Source organism: Ovis canadensis, chromosome 2 (assembly GCF_042477335.2).
Source record: "Ovis canadensis isolate MfBH-ARS-UI-01 breed Bighorn chromosome 2, ARS-UI_OviCan_v2, whole genome shotgun sequence".
In the NCBI taxonomy this organism is placed as follows: Eukaryota; Metazoa; Chordata; class Mammalia; order Artiodactyla; family Bovidae; genus Ovis; species Ovis canadensis.
In genome coordinates, this window is record NC_091246.1 from 123,719,504 (window position 1) to 123,744,621 (window position 25,118).

At 62.1% G+C, this 25,118-nt stretch overlaps 1 protein-coding gene across 36 annotated transcripts in view; it reads left to right on the plus strand.

Annotated features, from left to right (window-relative positions):
* Positions 1-24,435, plus strand: part of BIN1 (bridging integrator 1) — a 55,232-nt gene extending 30,797 nt beyond the window's left edge. For 3 of the 36 annotated variants that reach the window (XM_069576933.1, XM_069576936.1, XM_069576949.1), the window contains exons 3-18: positions 3,100-3,154; positions 3,353-3,447; positions 4,130-4,225; positions 5,132-5,239; positions 5,967-6,059; positions 9,739-9,824; positions 10,012-10,087; positions 11,449-11,531; positions 12,767-12,811; positions 14,719-14,866; positions 16,110-16,238; positions 20,580-20,687; positions 21,445-21,513; positions 21,733-21,843; positions 22,069-22,170; positions 23,806-24,435. In XM_069576933.1, the coding sequence (XP_069433034.1) occupies positions 3,100-3,154; positions 3,353-3,447; positions 4,130-4,225; positions 5,132-5,239; positions 5,967-6,059; positions 9,739-9,824; positions 10,012-10,087; positions 11,449-11,531; positions 12,767-12,811; positions 14,719-14,866; positions 16,110-16,238; positions 20,580-20,687; positions 21,445-21,513; positions 21,733-21,843; positions 22,069-22,170; positions 23,806-23,913 (1,512 nt within the window). In that variant the 3' untranslated portion in view covers positions 23,914-24,435. Of the gene's footprint in view, positions 1-3,099; positions 3,155-3,352; positions 3,448-4,129; positions 4,226-5,131; positions 5,240-5,966; positions 6,060-9,738; positions 9,825-10,011; positions 10,088-11,448; positions 11,532-12,766; positions 12,812-14,718; positions 14,867-16,109; positions 16,239-19,180; positions 19,289-19,773; positions 19,798-20,579; positions 20,688-21,444; positions 21,514-21,732; positions 21,844-22,068; positions 22,171-23,805 lie in introns of all 36 variants that reach the window. The other 33 variants (XM_069576937.1, XM_069576943.1, XM_069576958.1 and 30 more) reach the window with 21 other exon arrangements.
* Positions 24,436-25,118: the final 683 nt, after the last annotated feature.

The window sequence follows — 25,118 nt, forward strand, 5'->3', positions numbered from 1 at the left end:
TCCTCCTAGGGGACCGCCTGGACCTGGCTCCCCAGGGCTCAGAGTTGCTATTTGTCAATGAGATAGGGCAGGTCTGGTTCCTTCTCATTCTTCAGGGCCCACCCAGGGCTCTCCTCCAAGTGGGCATCCCCGGCTCTCATGTGGAGATCCTCCGGCACTGACTACGGAGGTGCCGGAGTCCAGCTGGAGCCAGAGGGGTCCATGCAGGGAGCGCTTCCCTGGAAGATGGGGGCTGATGTCAGGGAGTTGGGGGACAGCCTTTGGAGGGAGGTGTGGGGGGTGTGGAGTGCCTGCTGGCCGGCTTGTGAGGCCACACCTGGTGTTAGTCCTGGGCTGCCAGGAGAGCAGGCTGAGGGCAGTGGCTCCAGAACTTTCTCCTTCCCCCAGCTGCTCTGCAAGGCATATGGTTAGAGCTCAGGGATCTCCGGAGAGATGTTTCTCAGAGCCAGGGTGGAGGGCAGCCTGCCGGCAGGGCCGCCTGAGGGAGCAGCTGGCTGGGGGCCCCGGCGGGGGGGACGTCGACATTAGGGACCAGCTGCAGTTGGCACAGGGGAGGCAGGGCTGCGGGCGTCCCTTGCACATCTGTGCCCAGTGTGCCTGCTCACAGCGTGGCCTTGTTTGGGAAGCACAAGGGGCCCTGGTACAGCCTGAAGCCTGGGCAAGCACAGCAACCCGCCCTGTGGGTGACCCCTTTCTCTGGGCGCCTTGTAGACAGATGTTGGGGGACAGTGGGGAGGGGAGCAAGCTGATGAGGCTTGGTGGGAAGAGAAGCTGGGTTTGGAAGATTCTGACATCGGATGAATACAAGAGCATCGCATCATAGACACACTTAAATCCTCGTCTCTACCACCACAGCACTTAATTGCTAAGACTGGGGAGGCTACCTAGGGAGTGGGGTAGACCCTTCCTCTTGCCCCCGTCTCGGGCCCACGCGTGACCCCGATGGGCTTCCAGGGAGGTGTGAGTGCTTCCAGGGAGGTGTGAGTGCTTCCAGGGAGGCTGGCCTTGATTTCCTACTCTAATCAGCATTGAACAAGGACGTTCGGGAGATTCCTACGTGGCCAGCGTTGTATACTCCATGGGGACTGAAGGAGTTTGGGAGAGGGTCTCCGTTTTTAGTGTGATGCCCTGCAACCCACTCTGTGTGGTGTCCCACGGCTGCATTCGTTTTAACGAATAGGCAGCTGCCTGTGTTCCTGGCCCTGTCAAGACTGATTCAGCAAACTGCGGCCCACGTGCCCGGGCCTTGGAGGTCCTCACCAGCTCTGCCTGCGCCAGCGTGCCCCTGGGCAACTCTCGGAGCCTCTCAGCTTCCTTTTCCTCAGGTGGCGCCTGGTATCGAGAGGCTATGTGTGGGATGTTCTGGCCCCAGTGAGGAACTGTTGCCCCAATTCTGAGGACTTCAGGGCAGGAGAGGGCTCTGGCCAGGAGGAGGGTCCCTGTTTGCAGGGGGACAGGAGAGATTTGAGGGTGCTGCGGTGGGCCCATGCCCGGGGCCCGCATCCTGGCCTGCTCTTGGCAGGGGCATTGTTTGACTGACCGGGGTGGAGACCACTTTTGTCTCAGGCAGGAGCTCTAGGCTGGCAGGTGGAGCTCTGTAGGGGCGCAGGTCTCCTGGGACTACGGCTTGCTGCCGTGGTCTGTTTAGGCCTCCCTCAGAGAGCGGGACTTCCAAACAAGGTGTCCCTGAGGCGTGGGCTGGCGGGGGCCTGGGAGGTCAGCCCCAGGCTCAGCCATTCACAGCCCTCCAGAGGGCTGGCTCCCTTGTGTGCCCCTCTGCACCCATCATGGTGCCCAGTGTAGAGCCCACCCCCCAAGGCTGCTCTTCATGGCCACAGTGAAGCCACTTCCGGCGCCTGCGATGTGCCGGGCGCCCTGCAGCTGCTCCGTGCACACGTCCTGCGGTCTCCCGGGCCAGGGTCATTTGACCCGGTTGACAGATGAGGAGACTGAGGCTCTGAGGGGTTCAGGAACTTTCTTAGGGTTACATGTCTAGTATGTAGAAGGAAATGGCAACCCACTCCAGTATTCTTGCCTGGAGAATTCCGTTGACAGAGGAGCCTGGCGGGCTACAGTCCATGGGGTCGCACAGAGTTGGACACGACTGAAGTGCCTGAACACACGTGTGGCTAGTAAGGGACAGAGCTGGGTCTCCACAGCCCTGCAGCCTGTGTGTGCTTTCTCCTGCATTCCACACGGCTTCTGGAAACTTCAGCATCTCCCTGGCGGGAGTCTCAGACTTTCCTTGCTGGCCTCAGCCAGCTCACCTGTCCTCACACCTGGAGCTCAGCTTTCCTGCTCCGGCCTTGTGCTGATGCCAGAGGGAGTTGGGGCTGCGCCTGTGGTTTCACCGCTCTGCTGGCCCTACTGCTCCAGGAAGCCCCTGAGGCTGCCCTCCCAGCTCCGAGGGCTTCACTCCCTGGGCCACTCCCCCCTTTCCCCTTTCCCCTGCATCTTCCCTCTCAACAGGGCCGGTGTCCTGTGAGGCCTGGACACGACCCCACCCTTCTCTGCACTCGTTTCAAAGGCCTCCCCTTCTGGATCTCTCCTCTCCCCACTGGGTCGTCCTCTGTCCATCAGAACCCTCCTGACCCTGTAAAGGCCTGCCCCTGGCCCCCCATCTCTGGTGGGATGCGCTGGAAGCCAACTGGCCTCAGGCAGAACCCAAGCTTTCAGGACCAGGTGCTGGGTGGTCCCTGTACCCCCATCATCTTCCTGTGCTCATGGTTGCCCGAGGGCAGGCTTGCCACCCGCCGGTCCCATCATACACACAGGCTGTGCTCCAGTGTCTCATCCAGGGTGGAGGGTCCCTGTCTTGCTGCCTTCCTTCCAGGGCTGAGAATAGTGCCTGGGAGAGAAGGTGAATGTCCCTTCAGGCACAGGGCTCCCCAGGTGGGAGCTCAGTGTGTGTCTGTGGCCAGAGAGGCAGTAGCCGCTGTACCCCAAACCCACAGTATTTTCCTATGTGGTCTCCTGTAGGCCCCTGATGCTTTGCAGTGGGCAGCCCCTCCGTGGCAGGTGTCCCCAGGGTGTGGGAGGCAGAGGGCAGGTGTGGGCTGTGCTCCAGGCCCTCCCTTCTCCTCCTCTTTCTCTTTGTAGACCGAGGGCACCCGCCTGCAGAAGGACCTCCGGACTTACCTGGCCTCGGTCAAAGGTAAGGGGCAGACCCGGCCTGGCCGGGTGGGCTTCCTGGGACACAGGAAGCTGATGGGTGCAGAGCTGGGAAGGGGAGCAGGGCTGCCAGGTATGTCCACATACCTCCCGGGCCTTCAGGGGTGGTGGCAAGGGTACCCCCTGCCCTCCCACCCCCCGCCACCAGCCCTGCCTGCAGTGTGGCCTGTCTGCCCACTAGCCATGCATGAGGCCTCCAAGAAGCTGAACGAGTGTCTGCAGGAGGTGTACGAGCCCGACTGGCCTGGCAGGGATGAAGCAAGCAAAATCGCTGAGGTGAGTGTGGGCCCAGCGGCCTTGGTCCTTGCCCTGAGGGGCCTCTGGCCTCAACTGGCCGCCCGTCGCACCCTGCACCCTCTGGGAACAGCCCTTCCGGTTCCCACGTGCCGGGTGCTCTTGGGCAAGTCTCCTCCCCTCTCTGGGGGTCATTTTCTCCTCTGACACACCGTCAGGCTGAGATGCGTTTCCTGTGGTGTCTGGAGGCATCTCTCCTCTCTGAGTGGTACTGCCTGGCTCAGGAAGCCTCCCTCCCTGGCGCCACCAGCCCTGGGCGTATCTCATCCTCAAGGTCACCTTGTGAAAAGGCAGGACTTGTGACCCCGTTTTATAGATGAGGTTGGGCTTCCCTCATCACTCAGTTGGTAAAGAATCTGCCTGCGATGCAGGAGACCCGGGTTCGATTCCTGGGTCGGGAAGACCCCCCGGGGAAGGGAATGGCTACCCACTCCAGTATTTTTGCCTGGAGGATCCCATGGACAGGGGAGCCTGGCAGGCTATAGTCCATGGGGTTGCAAGAGTCTCACATGACTTAGCAACTAAGCCACCACCGCTACCACCAGTCTGAGGTTCTGAGGCGCCGCCCAGCTGTGGGGCGACGGCCCCTGGGCCCCCGGGAGGGGGAGCTGGCCTGCTGCAGCCCAGCGCCCGGTGTGTGCGCCTGTGCTCTCGCCTTCTGCAGAACAATGACCTGCTCTGGATGGATTACCACCAGAAGCTGGTGGACCAGGCACTGCTGACCATGGACACGTACCTGGGCCAGTTCCCTGACATCAAGGTGAGCGGTGCTCTGGCCCTCCGCCCTGCTGCGGCCTGGCAGCCTGTGTCGGGGGGCGGGAGTGGGAGAGGGGTGCAGGGGTGTGTGGGCAGCCCAGGGCTGGAGGCAGGCCTCCCCTTCGCCTCCCCATTCATCCTCCGGAGCTGCTCCCTCTGAGGCTAGCCTTCCAGTCCCCAGGCCTGGGCCTTTCTGAGCTGGAAATCCTGTACCTGTGGGTCTCCGGACTATGGAAAGAGACCTCGTGGAGCATGTGCGTGTGGGGCCGTGTAACTGTGGAGTGACTCTGGGGCTGATGAAGTGTATTAAGGGGCTGGAAGGCCTGGGCGTTGTATGCCCTGTATGAGACTCTGTGTGCTTGGAAGGGAAGGTGTGTATCATTGTGTGTGTTGCCTCTTATCTGGATGTATCTGTGTGACTGCGTGTGTTCAAAACGCCAGCTGCCCTTGCCGGGCCCAGGTGAGTTAGGACTGGTCGGTGTGTCAGGATCTCCACGGAGGCAGCTGGGACCCCAGGTGCTCCCGACACACACGCAGAGCTCTCTAGAGCTCAGGTAGTGACCGTGGTGCTGGGCCCCATCCTCTGGAGGGGCCACTCTCCATGCTGGCCCCTGGCCACACAGTGCAAAGGCTCCTGAAGGAGTTTTACAGGGAGTGCAGGAGGGAGGCTGGTGGGGTGGCTCAGGAGGAGAGAAGCCTTGAAGGGGTGAGCTCTTTGCTGCCAGAAATGTTCACATGAGTGTCTCGGGCATCTGTGAGACAGACTTGCTGAGCCTGGGGTCGGCTCAGGGGTCAGCTCAGGGGTCGGCGGCCCTGAGCCCTCCGGGTTCATCCAGGCCCCCTTGCCTGGGTCAGCATCTCAGCATGGGCTCCAGGCCCTGTTCAGCCGCCTCCTCCTTCCATACTTCAGTCGCGTATCGCCAAGCGCGGGCGGAAGCTGGTGGACTACGACAGTGCCCGGCACCATTACGAGTCCCTTCAAACCGCCAAAAAGAAGGATGAAGCCAAAATTGCTAAGGTAGGGCTGGCCGTGGTGGCTGCTGGGGGAGAATCTTTGGGAGTCTCCGCAGGGGGCCTTCCTCCTGTGCTGGTCCACCACCCCCTCTGCAGGCTTGTCACTGCGCCCTGGCGGGCAGGGGTCCTCGGCCCCCTTTGCAGCGGGATTCACAGCCGGTGACTAGTTCCGAGTCACAGGTCACAGGGCGAGTGAGTAGGAGCCCTCTTGGGCCTGATGGGTGGGGCCCCCGCCTGGCCCGTCCCCTGGCCCCTCCGCCTGTCCTGAGGCCGCTTTCCAGGATGAGAGCAGGCCTGGCTTGGGTTTCACTGGCCCAGCCCCTCCTGGCCTGGTGTGCTCCGAGTGGAATTCCACCACCAGATCTAACATGAACCTGTCTCAGCTGGAACAAGCCGGGTCGGGTGGGGGTGGGGGGGTGTACCCACATTTCCACCACAGTGAGCGCCCCCAGGGCAGGACCTGCTTGCTGAGTCCGTCTGCCCTTGCTAACGATTTTCATATTCTGCTTTGCAGCTGGAGTTCACCCACTTCCTCCGGGCTCCCCTTAATTCTCTCAGCCTCAGGGGCCTTTACCTGCTGTGGGGGGCTGGCCCTCTGGAGGGTGGCAGGGCTCTGTCACTGCCCTGGAGACATTTGGATGTGGTGTTTAATGTCTGTGTCGTTTCTCTCTCCCCGTCTCCCTCCTCTCTCTCTACTCTCCTTGGCCTTGACCTCCCCTCCCCACCCCTAGCCTGTCTCGCTGCTTGAGAAAGCCGCCCCCCAGTGGTGCCAAGGCAAACTGCAGGCTCATCTCGTAGCTCAAACTAACCTGCTCCGAAATCAGGTGACACTGGCTTCTAACCTTGCACGTGCTGGCGCCTTCTGGTCTGTTGTCCTGCCCTTGGTGCTGGGTGGTGCTGGGTGCCCGTCTGCCCAGCCCCACGGTGGGGTGGGGGAGGGCGCGACTCTTTCCCCAGTTGGGAGGCAGGGCTGTTTTCAAATGTCTGTGCTGGGAGACCTCCTGCTTCAGAGAGCTGAGGTCGAAAGGAGGATGCGGATGGGGGCAGGGGCTCCGGTTAACCAGGGATGGCCCCTCTCTGTCCTAGCGCCTGGACCTCTGGTCATCCCGGCTCCAACTCTGAAATCCTAGCCTCCAGGAGCCCAGGAAAGCCTCAGACTGTTTGTCCTCTGTGAGGGCTCTTGCAGGGACAGGTGTGGTGTCTTTAATGCGTTGTCCTTCAAACCTCATAAGAACTGTGAGGTTAACCTGGGTTTGCTGAGGAGACAAACCCGTTCAGAGAGGCAGAATCCCCTGCCCAGTTCCCAGAGTCGTTTAGTGACTGAGTTGGGGCTCACCCACCTCAAGCCCTGGGTCATTCTCCTAGCTCCCTGGACTGGGGGTCCCAGTGGGTGGTCCTGCCACAGTTGGCCAGAGTCATGGTGACCCTTGGACCTATAGGCCCCAGGGTGCCCCTGGGGGGATGCTGAGAGGGCTCTTCAGTCTGGCTGGGATACTGAGACCTGGGGCCGAAAGGACCTGCTCTTTAGGAATTCCACGGAGGGCAAACAGTCTATATCACAGTGGTCCCGGAGGGCTTCCTGGAGGAGGCCCTTTGCACAAAAGTGATACTACTATCCTGGCAATACTTGGGAGTGGGCTGGGTCCTGGTAAGCACCATGAAGCAGTGTCCTGGGAGAGGTAGCCTCATGGTTCTCAGTCAGTGACACTGACTTGACTATAGCAACACTTTGTGGTCCTGGGAGGGGGCGAGAGACAGGCCCCACTCAGGAGGTTGGGTTTCTATCCAGGTAGCTGCCCCATGTTTTCTGGGCCACTTCTGATTTCATCATCTTCAACTCACACGTATTGAATACCTGTGATGTGGAGAGCGCTGGGTTTAGCATGGGCTCGTGGCCCAATTTCTTATTCACCCTGCTGCCTGATTTCTCTTAGGCCAGAGCTGTGGGCTGACTTTAGAGGCTCTGAGTGACAGCTCCACCTCTTTTGGTTCTGGGGGAGATGGCTTGGATTAGGTCAGCCTGCGGGAGACTGGCCTGGCCCGCCTGTAGAGTTCAGGACTTCGGGCTGGAGGGGGAATAATGGGGCCACTGACCCAGGGCCAGGATTTCTGCATAATGTTCCCTGAAATGGGTTTGGGAGGATGCCCATTTTAGTCCAGTGGGATAAGCTCCTGGGAGACTGTGGGGCCAGGGGTGGTGGCTGTGGCTGATTTGGGGCTCCTGGGATGGGTGTGGTTGGGGATCCAGCTGGGAGGGTCCCATCCCCCCCCTTCACCCCCCACCCTGGGGGATTGGCAGGAGAGGCCAAGGGATCTCGTCTCTGGATATTGGACGGCAGATGTTTTGCCTTTTGGCCAAATTGACATTCCCATTTGGATCCAGTTTTCATCTGAGCGTCTCTTCTCTCTTCCTCACCCTGCCTCACCCCTGGCTGGGGGCTGGGGAGCCTTCAGGCCACTGGCTGGCAGGGAGCTGGGGTACATGGGGCCCTGTGCCGCCCTTGCTGGCTGACTTGACTTTGGAGGGACAGCACCAGCTCCGGAGCCTGTGTTCTCCTGAGCTGGCCAGCTCTGGGTGTTCCCTGGTCTGGTTCCAAGCTGCTCTCCACACGTCATGTTCTCCTCAAAGCTGCCTGCAGGACTCTGGTGACAGGCTGCATGGCAAGGGCGTCACTGTCTTGCTGCTCTCCGTGTGCGGAGGTGTGTGGTGGAGCCACGGAGGCTGCAAGGTCTCCCCAGCAAGGGGCAGCTCTCCCCCCGCCTCCTGCCACCCCTAGTGTTTCTGAAAGAGCCAGAATATGAAGTATGTGACTCAAAGGAAATAAAGGACAGGCCCTGACTTCTAGGAACTCTCAAGCGAAGCCACCCTGCCCTTTGTAGCATTGCTGAGCTCTGTGAACAGGGCTTGGTGTCCAGCTATGAACTGCTGTGCCGTCCGCACCGTCTTAGCCATGCTTGTCCACTCGGGGAGTTGGGACCAGCATCGTGGGGACCAGAGGGGTGGTCTCTGTGGGTACGGAAGCCAGGGAGGTCAGTGTCCTGGAGGAGGTGGGACTTGAACCAGCCAGCAGGCACTTGAATGGGAAGTGCACGTGACGTGTGAGGCTCTGGCGTTTGGAAGTGTGGGAGTCACTGCTTTGAGGGTGGTAGCCTCCATCAGGCACGGGGGTTCTCAGAGAATTAAGGCAGGGATAATCTGGCTCCTGGCCTGAAGGGCACCCCAGGTCTGATCCATTCTAGGTGTGGCTGGAGGCATGCATATTTAGAGACATTTCTTTGATTTCTTATACTCCCTTTAACTTTTAAATGAGATTTTAAAAAAGTTAGATGAGATGCTCATGCTCCGTCTAGCAAGTTCCAACAACCTGAAGGTGATGGAGTCAGGAGCCTAGTGGCCCCTCTCCCCTCCAGTTCCCTAGTCATCCTGGCTGGGCCAGACACAGAAGGAATAGGATGTGACTTGGGCTGATCCTGGTGCCTGAAGCTGCGTGGACAGCTGGGTGGGCTTAAGTGGGACGGGCAGCTCTGGTGTGCTCCGCAGCAGTTCGGCGTTCAGGCCAGCTGGCCTGAGAACATGAGGCTGCTGGAGGGAAGTTTTCTCCTGGGCGAGGCCACCACGTTCCTGGGCTGTGACTCAGACCCCGAATCAAAGTCACCCCCCTGAGTCACCGTTTCCTGCAGCGCTCTCCAGAATAAGCCAGCAGAGCCCTTTCTGGGGCCGGGGTCTGTGACTCACCTCTGCCCTCCGCCCGGCTCCCGCCTTTCTAGGATTCTGCCATGGGGCCTTAGTGCCACCAACTGGTGTGTGTGCAGGCATGGAGGGCGCGGGCCGGCCCGGGAGGGGGCACAGGCGCCCTGCCCAGCAGCCCAGCCCCCTCCTCGCCTGCCCTCTCCCCTGCTCTCCGCATGTCCCCAAGCTCCTGCCTCTGTTGGGGAAGTGTCAGAGGAGAGAGGGGTCAGAGGAGAGAGGGGCCAGAGGAGAGGGTCGGAAAGCTTCTCCCATGGAGGTGAAGTCAGCCTGGGGGTGGAGGCTGGCCCTGGGAAAGGGGAAGGGGGAGTCAGAGGGCCGGCATGGGCCAGGGCCAGAGAGCTGGGCAGCAGACAGACCCTTAGCCTGAGAGGGGCTCCAGTGTGAGGGGACAGGGTCCCAGCTGGCTGGGTCTTGGCCTTGTGGCCGGCCTGGGCCTCAGCCCCCTTGTCCCCTTGGCTGGCGCCTTCTCGTGTGCTCCATTCCTTCCTTGGGTCCCCCCTGGGGCACCTGGATCAGATGGGGGTTCTCTCCTTGGCCGTGGCTGCTGACTGGCCCCTGCCCAGCGCGCCCCCGGGGTGCGGGGGAGGAGCTCGGGGAGGTCTGCCCAGGCGTCCATGGCAGGTTCAGCCTGTCTTGCCCGGAGCCCTGGTTCCAGTGCGCTGGGGAGAGTAGGTCTTGGTGGGGGCCTGGCCTAGCCTGGGCTGGCTGGGACTCAGGCCCCGCAGAGGGGAGTGACCCATCCCACCCCCCAGGCCGAGGAGGAGCTCATCAAAGCCCAGAAGGTGTTTGAGGAGATGAATGTGGATCTTCAAGAGGAGCTGCCATCCCTGTGGAACAGGTGCGGGGCTGGAGGGGGCGGGCAGAGCCTCGGCCACCCTCCGGAGGCTGCGGGGCTGCGCTGCTCTGCTCCACGCCCTCCCGGGGCTGGGGCTGGTGAGGGTGGAGGTGCGGCTGCCCGCGTGGCTCTCCCGGGCTGTCCACCCTGACCTGCAATCCACCTGGCCCTTCTTCCCTCTGTCCTGCAGCCGTGTGGGTTTCTATGTCAACACATTTCAGAGCATTGCGGGCCTGGAGGAAAACTTCCACAAGGAAATGAGTAAGGTAGGTCCCTTTCCTCCCCTGCAGACCCCACCCCCTCACCCTGGGCCATGCTACACCTGCCGAGGGTCAGGGTCAGAGGCACAGGGTGGCCCGGCTCCCTCTTCCCTGCCGGGGTTAGAGACGCAGGCTACCGCAGCGCCCCCTCTCTGAGCCCCTGCCCTTGAGGAACAGGGTCAGGGCCCAGTAGGAGCTGCTGGGTGTACTGGGAGGCTGCAAGCCAGCCCACGGGTCTAGCCCTAGCCCCTGCCCTGTTCCCAGTTCTCTTCTCATTGCTTGGGCAGGGCCAGTGGCCCTCACACTGGAGAAATGTTCTCAGGCAGCCTTGGCCCAAGGAGCTCAGTGTTAGAAAACGGTGGTGGTTTCCCAATTTGTAGGCTGAAGATAAATAAATTAGTAAAATTTTTCCAATTAAAAAATTTTAAAATATTCCTTAAGACAAGAAAGCAGATTTGCCTTACCTACTGGAATCTGATGTAAGACGGGGTCAGATTAGCTTAAATTCCTATGTTGTTGTATTTTCATTTTGATGAAAATGGCAGTTAAACTGCAAAGCTGAGGTGTAAAAACTTCATGTTGGCAACTTCCTCCTTCCCTGTGCCGTGGGTGGGCCTGACTGTCCCCAGGGCCCAGAAGAATGAAGCTATAGACCATGGGGGACTCCAGGCCCAGGACAGGAAAAGAGCTTTGGCCACCTTGGGACCTGTCCTGAGGGACCACCCTGAGCATTGTTTTCTGCCTGATTTTTCCTGTTTCCCCTTTTCCTTCTTCCCTTCAGTATGAGACAACTTGTGAAAAATTAAAAGAAAAAAGCAGAGATGTGTTTTGGGAAGAAAATATTTGTAAAGTCAGGAGGAAAATTCAGCTTTGGGCTTCCTAGTGGCTGAAGGAGAGGGAAGTATTTTCAGTAAGCAGAACCACAAGATGCACGGGGTCAGTCCCTCATCTTGCTGGTGCTTTTGGTGAAATCTCCGTCAGCTGTAACGTGGCCTAAAAGCATCTTGGCAAATGCCTTCAGCAGTTAGGATCCACAGTTCATTTGCAAAGTTGGAAAAAAAAAAAAAACAAGCAAAACGCCACAGTACAAGCTTTATGTGGCATTTTAGGAAGTGCCTATGAGCAGAAAGAAGAGAAAGAGGGTCCCCGGAGACCATGACTGCTCAGCAGCGCAGCCCACTTCCTCCTTGGTCTTCTTTCTGGGGTTGTGTGCTGGCTCCCAGCTCCCACTGATGGAGAGAGACGAGCCTGTTCTGGTCCAGACAGAGGCACAGGGCAGGGCTAGGCTAGAAGAGAAGCAGGGAGGTCGCTGGGAGGTGGGGCTGGCTGGCGGCCCCCACCCAACCTGCTTGCTGCCCCTCCTGCAGCTCAACCAGAACCTCAACGATGTGCTCGTCAGTCTGGAGAAGCAGCATGGGAGCAACACGTTCACAGTCAAGGCCCAGCCGAGGTGTGTGAGTCCCCTGAGGGCGCTGGGGGGCTGAGGGAGGTGTCGGTCGGCTGGGGCAAGGCGTCTTCCTGTGGTCCCCTGTGGGTTGGGCCTTTCTGGCTTGGCCTCCCTGTGCTCAGGGGAACAGGCGAAGGCGCCCCTTCTCCTTGGCTGCGCCCCTTCTCCTTGGCTGTGCCCCATCTGAGAAGGAGCGACCCTGGGCAGTCTGTGGCTCCCCCAGTGCAAGCCTGGCTTCCTCCGCTGTGGAGCCCAGAAGCGGTGCCTCCACTGCTTTGCAGGCAGGACTGGGACTGAAGGATTCAGGGGATCCTCGGAGCGGGGAGCCCCCTTCCACCACTCACTGCACGGAGGAGAGCCCTGCTTCCTGAGGGGTAAACCTCGAGGGAGGAGGGGATGCGCCTGGCCCGCAGCCCCCGGGAAACCACAGCGAGCCTGGGGCTTCCCTTCATCTCTGTCCTTGAGGTGCCGTGCGTCGCAGCATGGGGTGGAGCTGCGGTGCGCCTCGCTCTCCTTATCGGCCACGCAGGGTGGTTGCATCGGGTTCTTGGGGTAACTGGGGAGGAGGAAGGCAGTCAGTATTCCGTGACTGCCACTGCCCCACTTCTCCCTGAAAATAGTGCGGGAGCAGCCCACAGGCTGCCCTGCAGGAAATGAAGGCCCCAGGGCGTCGGTTTCACAGGTCACCTTCCTGCCTGGAGATCAAGGCGGCACACACAGGGTGGCTGAGGAGGGGGGCCGTGCAGGCAGTGGGGGCCGGGTTGCCCTTGGGAAACAGCTGGTCTGAGAGGAAAGGACAAGCTGCGGAGGAGGCTCGTGAGCCTCCTTTACTCCAGAGTGGCCCCCAGGGCAGCCCAGTGGCCTTTTCCCAGGGCCCCGTGCTGGTCCGCTGACCCGGCTCCTTCCCGGGTCCTGAGCTCCTGTGGCTGGACCCCGGGCAGGGAGGGCTGCTGGCGCTGTCCCGCCAAGAGCCACCCACCAGGTTCTGTTCAGGGGACATCTGCTGCTCGTTCTGCCAACATCACCTCGGGGCGCCTGGCCAGATGCCAACGCCTTGGCCCTGGACAGCAGGGATCGTGGGCAGGCTTGGGGCCTCTTCACCCCCAGGGAGTCGGGGGTGCTTCAGCCCTTAGTCCTCCTCCGAGCACAGAGGGGCTGCCAGCGAGGGAAGGGATCAGGCCAGTCCCACATCCTCATTCCCCGAAATGAAGGCCTCCACGTCCCATCCACCCCCACAGAAAGAAAACTAAACTGTTCTCCCGGCTGCGCAGAAAGAAGAACAGGTACCAGTAGGGAGTGCCGTGCTGTGGGGGCCTCTGAGGACAGCCCCCAGACCCCCCATGCATGTGCCTGGCCCAGCCGAGGGCGCCACTAACCCCTAACCCGCCTTCCCTCGTGTGGTGTGTGTTGGGGTGGCAGAGGGCAGAGAGGTGTCGGTGGGCATCGGGGGTGGCGGGGAGGGTGGGCAGACCACCTGAGCACGTTCCTCTCGGGCTGCAGCCCGAACAGGAGTGCAGGATCCGCCGGAAGGGAGGCCTGGGAGGCTCGGGGAGAGAGTCGCTGCAGCATGCTAAGTTGTAGGAATTCCGTGTGCGTGTGTGCGTGTTCATATAATCTGTGCCTGTGTGCGTGTTCATATACTGGATGTATATGCAGTCATTAAGGAGGCAAAGACCCCCCAGGCAGGCGACAGGGTTCCTAGTTTCTGTCTGTCCTTCTGGACTTGCCCCATCCAACACTGTGTCCGTCCGCCCAATGTGTCCGGGGAGCACTTAAAATGTAGCCTGTGTGACCGAGGAGCTGCATTTTTATTTCATAGAAACATAAAATATGGGCTTCCCTGATAGCTCAGGTGGTAAAGAATCCACCTGCAATGCAGGAGGCCCCAGTTCGATTCCTGGGTTGGGAAGATCTCCTGGAGAAGGGATAGGCTACCGACTCCAGTATTCTTGGGCTTCCCTTGTGGCTCAGCTGGTAAAGAATCCACCTGCAATTCCAGAGACCCTGGTTCGATTCCCGGACCAGGAAGTTCCCCTGGAGAAGGGATAGGCTACCTACTCCAGTATTCTTGGGCTTCCCTTGTGGCTCAGCTGGTAAAGAATCTGCCTGCAATGCAGAAGATCTGGGTTCGACCCCTGGGTTGGAAAGATCCTCTAGAGAAGAGAAAGGCTACCCACTCCTGTATTCTGGCCTGGAGAATCCCATGGACTATACCATGGACTGTATAGTGCATGGGGTCGCAAAGAGTCAGACACGGCTGAGCGACTTTCGCTTTCACTTTTCAAACATCAATGTAAGCAGCCCCCTGTAGGTCAGTCTCGGTCAGCACTGTTCTAGAGTCTCTCCAGGCAAGCACGACATACGTTTTTATTTCGGCCCGCTTTGCGCCCAAGTGGTGGGCTGTGCATGCCGTTTGTCCTTGTCAGTACTGAGACTTGACATGGCTTCTCCCTCTTCATCCAGGCCCTGAGACACCCCCTTTATCTAGCCCCTCTGCCTGTGGCCTCTGCTGGTCACCCAGGATACCTGGGAGGACCCGCAGGAGCAAAAGCTCGGAGCCAGCCCCTCTGGTGTGGTGGGCAGCCGGGCCCTGGAGGTGGGGCTGGCTGGGGTGAGGGGCGAATGGCAGGCAGCCCGGCCCAGAGGCCCCTGGGGCCAGGCTGAGGAGCAGGCTCGCCCTGAGCACAGGGGCTGCTGCGTGCCGTGTCGGATGATACTCTCTTTGCTTCTACGATGTTTGGCTTTCTCCTGCTGTGGGCTCAGCGCCCCTGCACGAGGCTGGGGATCCCGCCTGGTGATGCCTCCCGGGGACCCGCCCTGCTCCTCCAGCTGGGGTGGGGTTGTCACTGTGTCCAGGGCAGGCCCTGCTGCAGACGCCTGCGTGTCCCCAGTGCTCATGCCTGTGTGCCTCATTTCCACCTGCTCTCTTGCGCATCCACACATGGATGCGTGGGGACACGCACTCAAGCACACACGGGCGTCATATTTTCACAGTGAGTCTGTGGACACACGAGCACCCTCAGTCTCCCAGGATCTACATGGACACACACACGTGCGTGCACATTTCCACGCGCGGGTCCCCGGGGCACCGGTGGGTGCACGCAGCCTGCCACACACACACACGCTTCCGCTCTCTCTCGGACACCTCCGCCTCCCTCCATCGGGCTCGCTCTCCCTCCTCTCTCTGCAGTGACAGTGTGCCTGCAAAAGGGAACAAGAGCCCCTCGCCGCCGCCCGACGGCTCCCCTGCTGCCACGCCCGAGATCAGGGTCAACCATGAGCCCGAGCCGGCTGGCGCAGCCACCCCCGGGGCTGCCCTCCCCAAGTCCCCGTCTCAGGTAGGTACCTGTCTTGGTGGCCTGTCCCCTCCCTTGCTTCTTCCTGCTCTGCCGTCATCCCGCTCCTTCCAGTCCCTGTCCCTGTGGGCCCAGGCTCCTCTCTGTGGTCCCGGCCCCTCCCAGGGGCCTCTGTGACAGTCTGACGCCCCCACCCTGCTGCAGCTCCCCTTCTTCCCTCTCCCTGGCCTCTGGGCTGCTGAACTCTCTCCATCTTTCTTTCTTGCGGAGACACAGGCTCCAGGGCCCTCAGCCCCCAGAGCATCCGGGTCTGCCTCTTCCTCTGCTTCACCTCCTTTCCTGCGGGGGTAGGGGGCACCCAGGACCCTGAAAGGGCCGGCGAGAGGAGGGGCTCGGTGAGGGCCCTCCCCTAACCCAGTTTCTTCCAGGTTTCTGCAGCGTCCCCAGGAGCCGGAAAGGGAGAAAGGAGGAGTGGGGTCCACTGTGCAGCCCCGTCTGAGCCCTGACGGGCTGACTGCCACCCCCAGCCCCCAACCTGCAACCAGCCACTAGGCTCCCGGCCGCAGCTCTGCCGGTTGCAGGCTTCACAGCTGATTAGGAGAGCGATGCTGAGAGGGTGATGAGAGCCCACACTCAGACACTTACTCTGGGCCGCACCCCGCGCCAGCCTTTCTGTATCTTCATTCATTGTCCTCACACTAGCCTGTGAGGTGGATACTCTTATCGCCTCAACTTGACGAGTGAGGAAACCCAGGCTTGGTGGGCAGGTGTGTGGCCCTCGGCAGGGCCCTGGCTGCATGCTGCCTCCACGGCGGCCTCCCGAGTCTGGACTTCAGCTCCTCCGGGGGCGGGGGCAGGAGGCTGGGCAGAGGGCAGGGGGCCTGGGTGCCAGCTCTCTCGCAGCGCCCATTTCTCTCCTCGGCTTCCCCACCAAGAGCAGCGAGAGCCGGACCCTCCGACGCAGCCCCTGGCAGCCTGGCAGGCCCGTCCTGCCTTCTTTTCTGCCTTGCTCTCTCCCTTTCTCCTGTTGTTCACTGCCTTGCCCTCCGACCCTCCTCTCTCTCTGCAGGCTTCCTGACCGCCGGGCCTCAGCTGCTCCCGGGGCCCTTTTGGTCTCTGTGTCGGAGTTCTGGGGGCAGTGACTTTCCTCGTCCGTGTTCCTCGGTTGCTGGCGGGGCCGTGGCCGGGAGCTGACTAACGGTGGCTTTGTCTCTGTCTGTCTCCCCCACTCCCACGCTCCGCTGCGCCTTTCCACGCGGCCCCCTCACCTGCTGCCGACCCACAGCTTCGGAAAGGCCCACCAGTCCCTCCGCCTCCCAAACACACCCCGTCCAAGGAGGTCAAGCAGGAGCAGATCCTCAGCTTGTTTGACGACACGTTTGTCCCCGAGATCAGCGTGACCACCCCTTCCCAGGTCAGCCGCGGCCACCGCGGCCCAGCTCTCCACCTTCTCTTGCTCTTTCGGGGTGTGCATGGCCTTCCCCTCCATCCCATGCCCTGTGCCTCTGCCTCAGAAGCCAGGAGGCCGACTGCAGGGATTGGTTCTGAGCCTCCTTCTCGCACATCCGCCCACTCCCCCGCCCATCATTCTTCATTTCTCTCTGAGCATGTGGCTAACGGAGGGACATGGGCAAATGATCCTTATAGAGATGGCTGACTCAACAGTGGCCTCCAGTGTCCGTTGACATTGTGGCCCAGAGGGGTGGGCGGCTCAGAGGACCTGGGCCAATCAGGGAAGACTTCCTGGAGCAGGTGAAGTTTGCCAAGTGGCTATGAGCAGACGCAGTGTGTAGCCAGAGGTGGCCGCTCGTATGTAGGCTGGGAGGGGTGGGAGGCAGGCTCAGGAAGGGCATGAGGTCAGCGTCAGGTGAGGAGGCCACCGGACCAGTGCACAGCTCGGGAGCCCTCCAAGGCACCAAGACTCCAGCTTCCAGAAGTGCCGTCACCGCACAGGGGTGCAGCGGTGGCCGGGTCACAGAGCAGGGAGGCTGCTGTAGCCGCCCTCGGAGGCGTGCAACGTGCATTCCCAGAAGGCAAAGGGAGGGCGGAGCAGGGAAGGTCGCTGTGGTGGCAGAGGAGGTGGGCTGCCCGCGGTCAGATCAGCTCACAGAGGCCGCAGTGCGCCGACCTCTCTGAGCCTGGCTTCCAGGCCTCCCTGTCTATGCCGCGCTCACCTTTTGTGTAGGCCAGCCAGTCCCAAGCTGCGCTGGGCCCCACGTTGCGGTGCTCCTGTGGGCCTTCCCTGCCAGGGGTCTTCCTCTGCACAAGCTCAGAGGCCTGGAGGGAGGGGCAGGACTGGAGTGTGTGCATGTGGCCAAAGAGGCCTTTGGGAGCACAGGACAGTGTTTCCTGCTATAAGGGGCCGTGGCCGAGTGGGCTTCAAGCCCCCGCAGGAGGGCTTCGGACTAAGCTTGGGACTTTCGGTACAGATGGCTGGGGGCAGGCGGGTGATGCCCTGGCTTGGGGACCTGGGAGGGAGCCCCTCTGCAGAGCGTAGCTGAGGCTGGCTCAAGGTGCTCCTGGGCTCTTGGGGAAACCACGACCTGCGGGCAGACTGCGGCTGGGGTGCTCACTGCCTGGAGCCCGCCTCCGCCTCAGGGGCACGTAAGGGCTGGTAGACGCTGCACGGGGAGTGCAGCCAGCTGCTGACCCTCTGGCCCGGCTCAGTGTTCAGTCCTCCCTGGGAGGGGTTGTTCCCACTGAACTGGTGAGGAACTGCGGGCCTCAGCTGCAGCCAGGCGGTCTGCCCTGCCCTGCTCCCTGCATGCCTCTCCTGCTGTCTCTCTGCCCACTCCTGGGAGCTGAGGCCCTGCCTGGTGGGTTGGGCAGTGCCCCCATGGGTTCTGTTACCTGGGGCGGGGGTGGACTGGTCCGTCCATGACGCTGTGCTGATGGGGCTGCTCTGCTGGCCAGGGCTGAGTAGCCTGTGTCCTTACGCTCAGGGGACAGCTCCCGGCCTGAGTGGGGGGAGGCTGAACTGCTGGGAGGTGGGGCAGAGGACGCAGCCTGCCCTCGGCCTGGTGACCCTGTCCACTCGGAATCTGAGGGGCCATCTGTCTGGGCTTGGCTGACTTCTGAGAGAGGGTGTGCGGTGGGGCGACCTTGGGGAGAGAAATGCTACCTGTCCCTGGCTGGAGGGCACTCAGAGCTCAGCCTCCACAGTCCTGGACTGATGCCAGAGAGACAGTGTTGACCTTCCTCCCAGGCTCACTGGACAGGGCTTGACCTAAAGGGGAGTCTGTGGCTGGGGGTGACCACAGGGCAGGAGTGAGTCCGCTCGGTCTGGGGTTTCTGAGCTCAGCCCCTTGTCCCCTGAGCTGTGGGTTGGCAACTCCAGTCCTTCTCAGGACCCTGGTCTTGGCCTCCCTGGACAGGCCACAGCTCAGCTGGGAAGGCCCTCCAGGAGTGCCCTGCCCATGCTCCCAGGTCTTGGGCCCTTCTAAATGGAGGATCTCGGGTGCCTTGGGCTGGAGGGCGAGTCCCATCAGTTCTGGGCACCATCAAGGGGGTAGGGAGGGAGCTGGCTGCCCTGGGCTTGTGGGGCTGTGGCCCTCTCAGCTCTGCTTTAGGGATAGCACCCTGGGCCAAGGCAGGGCAGGCAGAGTACTCCCGGTCCCGGGAGCCCCTTGTATGAGGCGGGGATGCAGTTGAGCAAGCCATCCGCGTAGGGTGGCAGTGTGTCCACTGGACTGGGGCCGGCTCTGGGAAGACATCTTCCGTGGTCGTCTGGCCCCGCTTACTAAGCTGCTGGCTTCTCGCAGTGTGGGTAGTGCCACCGCACTGCGGTCTCCTGGGGACCGTGCCTGCTCCAAGCACATCCCTGGGCTGTGCTCAGCCCTGCTGAAGGGACTGTGGGTGGCTGGAGAGGGCCCTGCACTGTGAACATGGTGCTCCCGTGTTGGGGACCCCCGTGTTTACGATGGGGCTCCCGGGCACTGTGTGCTGGCTCGGTTGGCCCTGAACGGGCTGGGGGTAGGGGTCACTGGGGGACCACCTGTCCATCTGGGACAGCCCGTGCCTGTGTAAAGCTCCTCTGAGCCAGAGGGGCTGCGTGGTCTTGTCCAGGCCGGAGTGTGGCTGGGCCACTTCTGGAAGGAGCACGAGATCAGGGGAGTTGTTGGGCGTGCGCACTGGGACATCTCCTCGGCCTGTGGGCATTGGTCTGGGGGTAGCTGCCCAGCTGAGGGCGAGCTGGCCCCAGGTGTGTCCTTGTGAGGGTGGGCTGGTGCCAGGCGTGTGGGACGGGCCTGTCCGTGTGTCGGTGGGTGTGTCTGGGAGAGGAGCCTGCTGTGCGCGCCCCGGCTGAGCGCTTGCTGCCCGTCACTAACTGCCTTCCTCTCTGCCGCTGCTGCCAAGTTTGAGGCCCCGGGGCCTTTCTCGGAGCAGGCCAGTCTGCTGGACCTGGACTTTGACCCCCTCCCGCCTGTGGCAAGCCCTGTGAAAGCGCCCACGCCCTCCGGTCAGGTTGGTGCGAGCCCACCACCGCCCATGGGCCGGCTGGCCTCTGGGCACCGGGGCCTGGGTTCACGTCTGCCCACCAACCTCCTTTGGGGATTTTGGGGTCCCTGGGCTCTCCTCCCACTCACTGCCCTTCCCCTGGAGGTCTTCCCCTGGAGGTCCCCGCTCTTGTCACCTCCCTTGGTCCTGACAACAGGTCAGTAAGAGGCCCCTCAGGAGGTCAGCTGCATACCCGCCTAGCAGCTCACACAGTCCGTCCAAGCCCTGGGTGTGGGCGCGCCCTGGCCTGTGGCCGCCGTCTCCCTGAAGGTGTCCAGGCCTCGGTCCTCTGGAGGCCTCGGTCCTCCGGAGGCCTCAGCCTAGCGCTGCTCTGCCCCGCACCTGCCTGCTCGAGGGCCCCGGGGTGGGCCTGGGGTGGGGCCCCCGGGGACTGCTTGCCTGCCTGTCTCTAACCTCCATGCTAACTGTCCTTTTCCCCTCTCTGCGCTCAGTCGATTCCCTGGGACCTCTGGGAGGTAAGCTGTGCTGGCTCTGTGCCCGCCCTCAGCGGAGCCGCTGCGCCGTGTGCGGCCCGTGCCGCCTCGTGCCGCACTGTTCACAGGTGCACGCACGGCCGCGCCGCCCGCCCTTAGGGACCCTGCGCCTTCGGCCAGGCCCTTTGGGAAAGGGCCCCTCAGTTCAGCCTCTGAAGAGTTCCCCAGGGTGCAGCCCAGTTTTCAGGGGCTGTGAATGGCCCTAGATAGTCACCAGCTGGTCCCCAGGGTGGATGGGGTGTCCCCGTACTGGGCCCAGGTCTGGGGTGCAGGGGGTCTCGGGGTGGAGGGGTTTTCTGTCCGCAGAGGCCCCACAGGGCAGTGGGACTAGCGAGCTGGTGGGACACAGGAGAGAGGGGAGGCAACTCGAGGAGCAGGACAGGCGGCCTGAGGCTGGACGGGGCCCGCCGTCACCTGGGGGCTCAGGGACGGAGGCTCGGGGGGCAGGGGATGCCCACAGCCGGCGATGGAGCTCCTGCAGGAGCAGGAGGGGCTGGCGTGAAGGTGCCGGCAGCCCAGGCCCGGGGCTCGCGAAGCTCCGCTGGGGGAGGCCCGCGGAAGTCTGGCGCCGGCGGGCAGTGCCGCTTGCCTGGCAGGGGCTGCGCTCCTGCGGCACATCCACACCTCCCTGCCCTCTGGGCATTCAGCTGGCCCACGCTGGCCGCTCACCGCCTTCTTCTCTTGTCTCCCACCCCGCCTGACACCCGCCACCCCTGCCGGCCCCGGCCCTCCCTCCCCGTTCCCCCCGCTGGCCCCGTCACTAGCCCACAGAGAATCCAGCCGGCAGCCTGCCTTCCAAGGAGCCCAGCGCTGCCGAGGGCACCTTTGCTGTGGCCTGGCCCAGCCAGACGGCCGAGCCGGGGCCTGCCCAAGTAAGTGCCCTGTCAGCGTGCCTCCCCTCCCCTGCCTCTTGGGGGTGTGGCATGGAGGAAGAGGCCGGAGGAAGGGGCGCAGGAGGGACCACGGGACTGAGGGTGAGCCTTTAGCGAGGAGGCCCCTGGACAGGGCTTGTCGGTCACTGGTGCTGGAGGGGTGCAGATCCGGTCAGCCCCTCGTCTGCTGGCCAGCACCAGCCTCCTAGCTCAGGCCCCCCGCGGAGGGAAGGAGGTATGTTGAGATGGCCTCCTGGTTTACAGTGGGCACTTTACAGAATTCTCCTTTAATCTTCAGCCTAACCTAGACATTTCCTCCTGGGGGCCAGGAGGGTTGAGTGATTGCTCCCAGAACTCAGACATGGCTGAGTCTCAGGGCAGACCCAGGTCGGCCTGACTACAGCCAGGCAGCGTCCACGGTGCCCTGCCTGGGCCTTCACCATGGGGGCCACCTGTGAGGGGCCAGTGGGGCTGGGCAGGTGAGAAGAAGGAAGCCGAGGCTTGACCAGGGTTTGGGCTTAGAAGGCAGAGCCTGTGAGGGGGCCCAGGGGCCTGTGCTGGGCTTCTCAGCAGCTCGTCACTTGGGGTCCGGGGTCTGTGTGCCTGCCAGCGCCTTCTCCAGCTGCTTCCCATGCCCAGGGCCTTTCCTTCAGGGCCTCCCTGTACTGGACAGAGGCACTGGCCCTCTGCAGCGTCTCCTTGTTCTGGCCAGCTCGCCCTGTCTTGCGTCTGACCCCACGTGGCATTTATGTTGCAGCCAGCGGAGGCCTCGGAGGCGGCTGGAGCCCAGGAGCCCGGGGAGACGACCGCAAGTGAAGCAGCCTCCGTAAGATGCCAGGGACCCAGGCCCTGTGATTCCTCCCCGCCGCTCGCGGCTCCCTAGCCCGTGTCTTGCTCTGTGCTGGTCCAGGTCACAGTTCCTGTCGAGGAACCTGGAGGCCCGCTGGTCTGGCGTCAGGCGCAGACACCCCCCTCCTCTGCCGGCGCGGCCCGCCCTCCGGGGCCCCCTCCCCGCCGTCACTGACCTGCTCTCCTCCCCCGCCAGAGCTCTCTCCCCGCGGTGGTGGTGGAGACCTTCTCGGCAACTGTGAATGGCACGGTGGAGAGTGGCAGCGGGGCAGGACGTCTGGACCTGCCCCCAGGGTTCATGTTCAAGGTGAGTCTGGCCTGCTGACCTGCAATCTCCTTGGGCCCTCGGCTATGGGGCTGGCCAGAACCATCCCACGCCTCCCCCCCCACCCCCGCCACCCCGCTCCCCAGTTGTGAGGTGGTGCCTCAGCCCTGTTCCTGCTGCGTTCACTTGCTCCCGGCGCCCATGGGACTGCAGGGGGGACAAAGGTCGCCGAGGGAGGGGGTGTCAGCTCTCCCCCACCCTCTGCAGGTGCAGGCCCAGCACGACTACACGGCCACTGACACGGACGAGCTGCAGCTCAAGGCTGGGGATGTGGTGCTGGTGATCCCCTTCCAGAACCCGGAGGAGCAGGTGAGGCTGGCTCTGCGGGAGGCACGGCGGCCAGCAGGGGGCAGCAGAGCCCCGCCAGCCAACCTGTGGCCTCTGCCCACCACCGAGCATCTCCTTCCCTTCCAGCCCCCCTGGGCTGTTGACCCTCTTCTTCCCACCTCAGTCTCTCGCCTCGTGCTTTCTCCTCTCCTCAGGCTCCGTCTGCCTTCCTCTGGGCTCTCTGCATCTCAGTTCCTTCGTCATCTTCTCCCTTCCCTGCCCCTCTGCGGTCACCCTCTTCCAGGACAGGACCCCTGGCTGCCTCTCCATGGGCCTCCCCCACCGCCCAGCCTGCGCTGCAGCCTCCCGCTGCCCCTGCCCTGTCCACAAGGACCGCACACGTCCCTGCCCACAGGGAGAGACCCCTGAGTCTCCGGCCCTGTCCCCAGCTGGTCCTCACCCCGAAGCATCCCAGACCCTTCTCCTCCTGCGGCCTTGCTTTGTTAGTGAACGTCCTCAGAGTGGGTCCCAGCGATCCTGGGAGGCTCAGCGTGGGACAGAATTGCCCCTGCTAGGTTCCAGGCAGGCTGCTTAGTTCAGATTGCCGTGGCCCCTCAGCAGGAGCCCTTGATTGTGGGGCATTGATGGTGCGTGGGGGTGCCCATGTGGATATCCAGGTGGCAGCTATGGTGCGGAGCAGACCTGGCGGGACTCCTGAGCTTTTAGTCATCAACACGTCTGTGTGATCTAGTTATCAGAGTGACTGAGTCGGGGAGGAGGGCCGGGTGTGGAGTGAGGCCAACCTGGCTGGGGCGTCCTGGGCTGGAGCTTGAGGCTACTGGGTACTTTTTGAGCCCACCTTGGGCTGGGAGGTTTGAATAAGAAGGCTTTCCTGGGCCTGGTGCTGAATTAGTTACTTCTCCTAAAGCCCCAGGTCTCCACTGATCTCCCTGGTGGGCCAGCCCTGGGCTGGGTGGGGCTCTCAAGAGCAGAGTCCTGGTCCCCCAGCACACAGCGAGAGCCGTCTGTGATGGGTAGACGCGGCTCACATAGGACCCGCGTCGGGTGTAGGACAAGGCAGGTGACCATGTGCGTAGGTCCCAGGGATGGCCCAGCTCCAGGGGCAGCAATGGGCTTGGCTTCAGGCAGGGTATGTGGCCACCGCAGGCCCAGGGTCAAGGCTTGTCAGGGCTTGAATGGATGATCCCTGTGAGGGGTCAGGATTAAGGCAAAGGTCAGGTTCAGCTTGGAGGGCTTGGTGGAACACCTCAGGTCACTCTGGAAGCTTTTAAGCGGCCAATGCACTGTTTGTAGAAGGCGGGGAGGACAGCTGATCGCTCTGTCCTCTGTGGGCACCAGCCAGTGAGAAGCTCTTTGGTGGGGACTGAGGGAGTTGTTTAGAGGTGTTTGGACCAGTGCGACAGTCAAGCCGTCTTTCTGCAGTGAGGAGGACTCACCAAACAACAAAGGGTTAAGTCTGCCTGCTGAAGGCTGGGATGGCTCCTGGGGGTAGGGGGTGTCAGTTTGGGTCCTGAGAGGAAAAGCAGGAAGTGCTGCTTGGCAGAGGCGTCCTAAGGCGGGTCTGACAGCCTAGGAGAAATGAGCCCGCTGAAGGAGGGCCCAGCCTGTAGGTGTGAGTGCCCTCCTCCCCATGCAACCTTGCTCGCTCCCCCTTAGGATGAAGGCTGGCTCATGGGCGTGAAGGAGAGTGACTGGAACCAGCACAAGGAGCTGGAGAAGTACCGGGGCGTCTTCCCCGAGAACTTCACCGAGCGAGTACAGTGAGAGCGCGGCTGGCGGAGCTCTGCGCGCGAAGAACAGCACCTTCTCCCGAAAAACGTGTGTTTTCTTTCTTTGTTTTGTTTTTAAATATTTGAGAAGTAAAGGGAAACTGAGAGGAGAGACCTAAGCCAGGAGGTGTTCTCCCAAAGATGAGGTTGTTTTCCAAAGAGCCTGGTTTCGGCGAGTCCGGCAGAGTCACCAGTGTTCCCGAAGCTGCTGTGTCCCCTAGTTGAGCTCCTGGCCGCCTCCCCGCCCTCGCCCACGGGGTGTCACCGCCACCACAGCGTGTGCACCCGGCCACGGGGCGGGGCCTGGGGGCACCACGCCACCGCGCTTGCCTGAAGCTTGGGCCGTGCCGCCTGGGCCAGGGGCTCCTTTCCTGGCAGCTGCTGTGGGTGGGTTCCAGGGTCTCCAGAGACTTCGGGCCCAGTCACCAGCCTGGCCCGGCCCAGCCCCACAGGTGTCTGTGTGCTGTTTGAAAATAAATCTTAGTGTTCAAAACAAAACGAAACCAACAGAAACTGACAGAAGCCCTCAGAAAGCGTGTGTTTATTTTCTTTCCCCTCCATTTGCGTCCACCACATGGGCTTCCCTTGTGGCTCAGCTGGTAAAGAATCCACCCGCAGTGCGGGAGACCTGGGTTTGATCGCTGGGTTGGGAAGATCCCCTGGAGAAGGGAAAGGCTACCCACTCCAGTGTTCTGGCCTAGAGAATTCCATGGACTGTATAGTCCATGGGGGTCACAAAGAGTCGGACATGACTGAGCGACTTTCACTTTCCGTCCACTGTGCAGTGGAGCTGTGACTATCTGTGCTTTTGTCCTGGGACGGCCCACCCAGCAGGCCCTGTCTTGCACAGCCCCCAACCGGCGTGTGACCTCCACTTCCTTTTGAGTTCCCCTGGGCTTCGGCCCCATTCACTGATGTTTTCACTGGTGGTTGGCTGGGGTACAGGGCATGGGGACCAGCTGACAGGAAGGGCAGATAAGGGTGCCAAGGAGGCTGTTGGGTGCTGTCCTTAGTAACATTATTTAACAGGGAGAACTCAGGAGGCAGTCCCAGGACTGCATTTCACAGATGTGGTATCAGGCTCAAGGAGGGTGGGGGTAAACCTGGACAGTTGGCCCCCAGGCGCAAGGAGGCCTGGGCGTGGTGGCAGCCTTCCCTCTCTCCCCACCTGCCTGCCTTTCCAGCAGCAGGGCCTGCGCT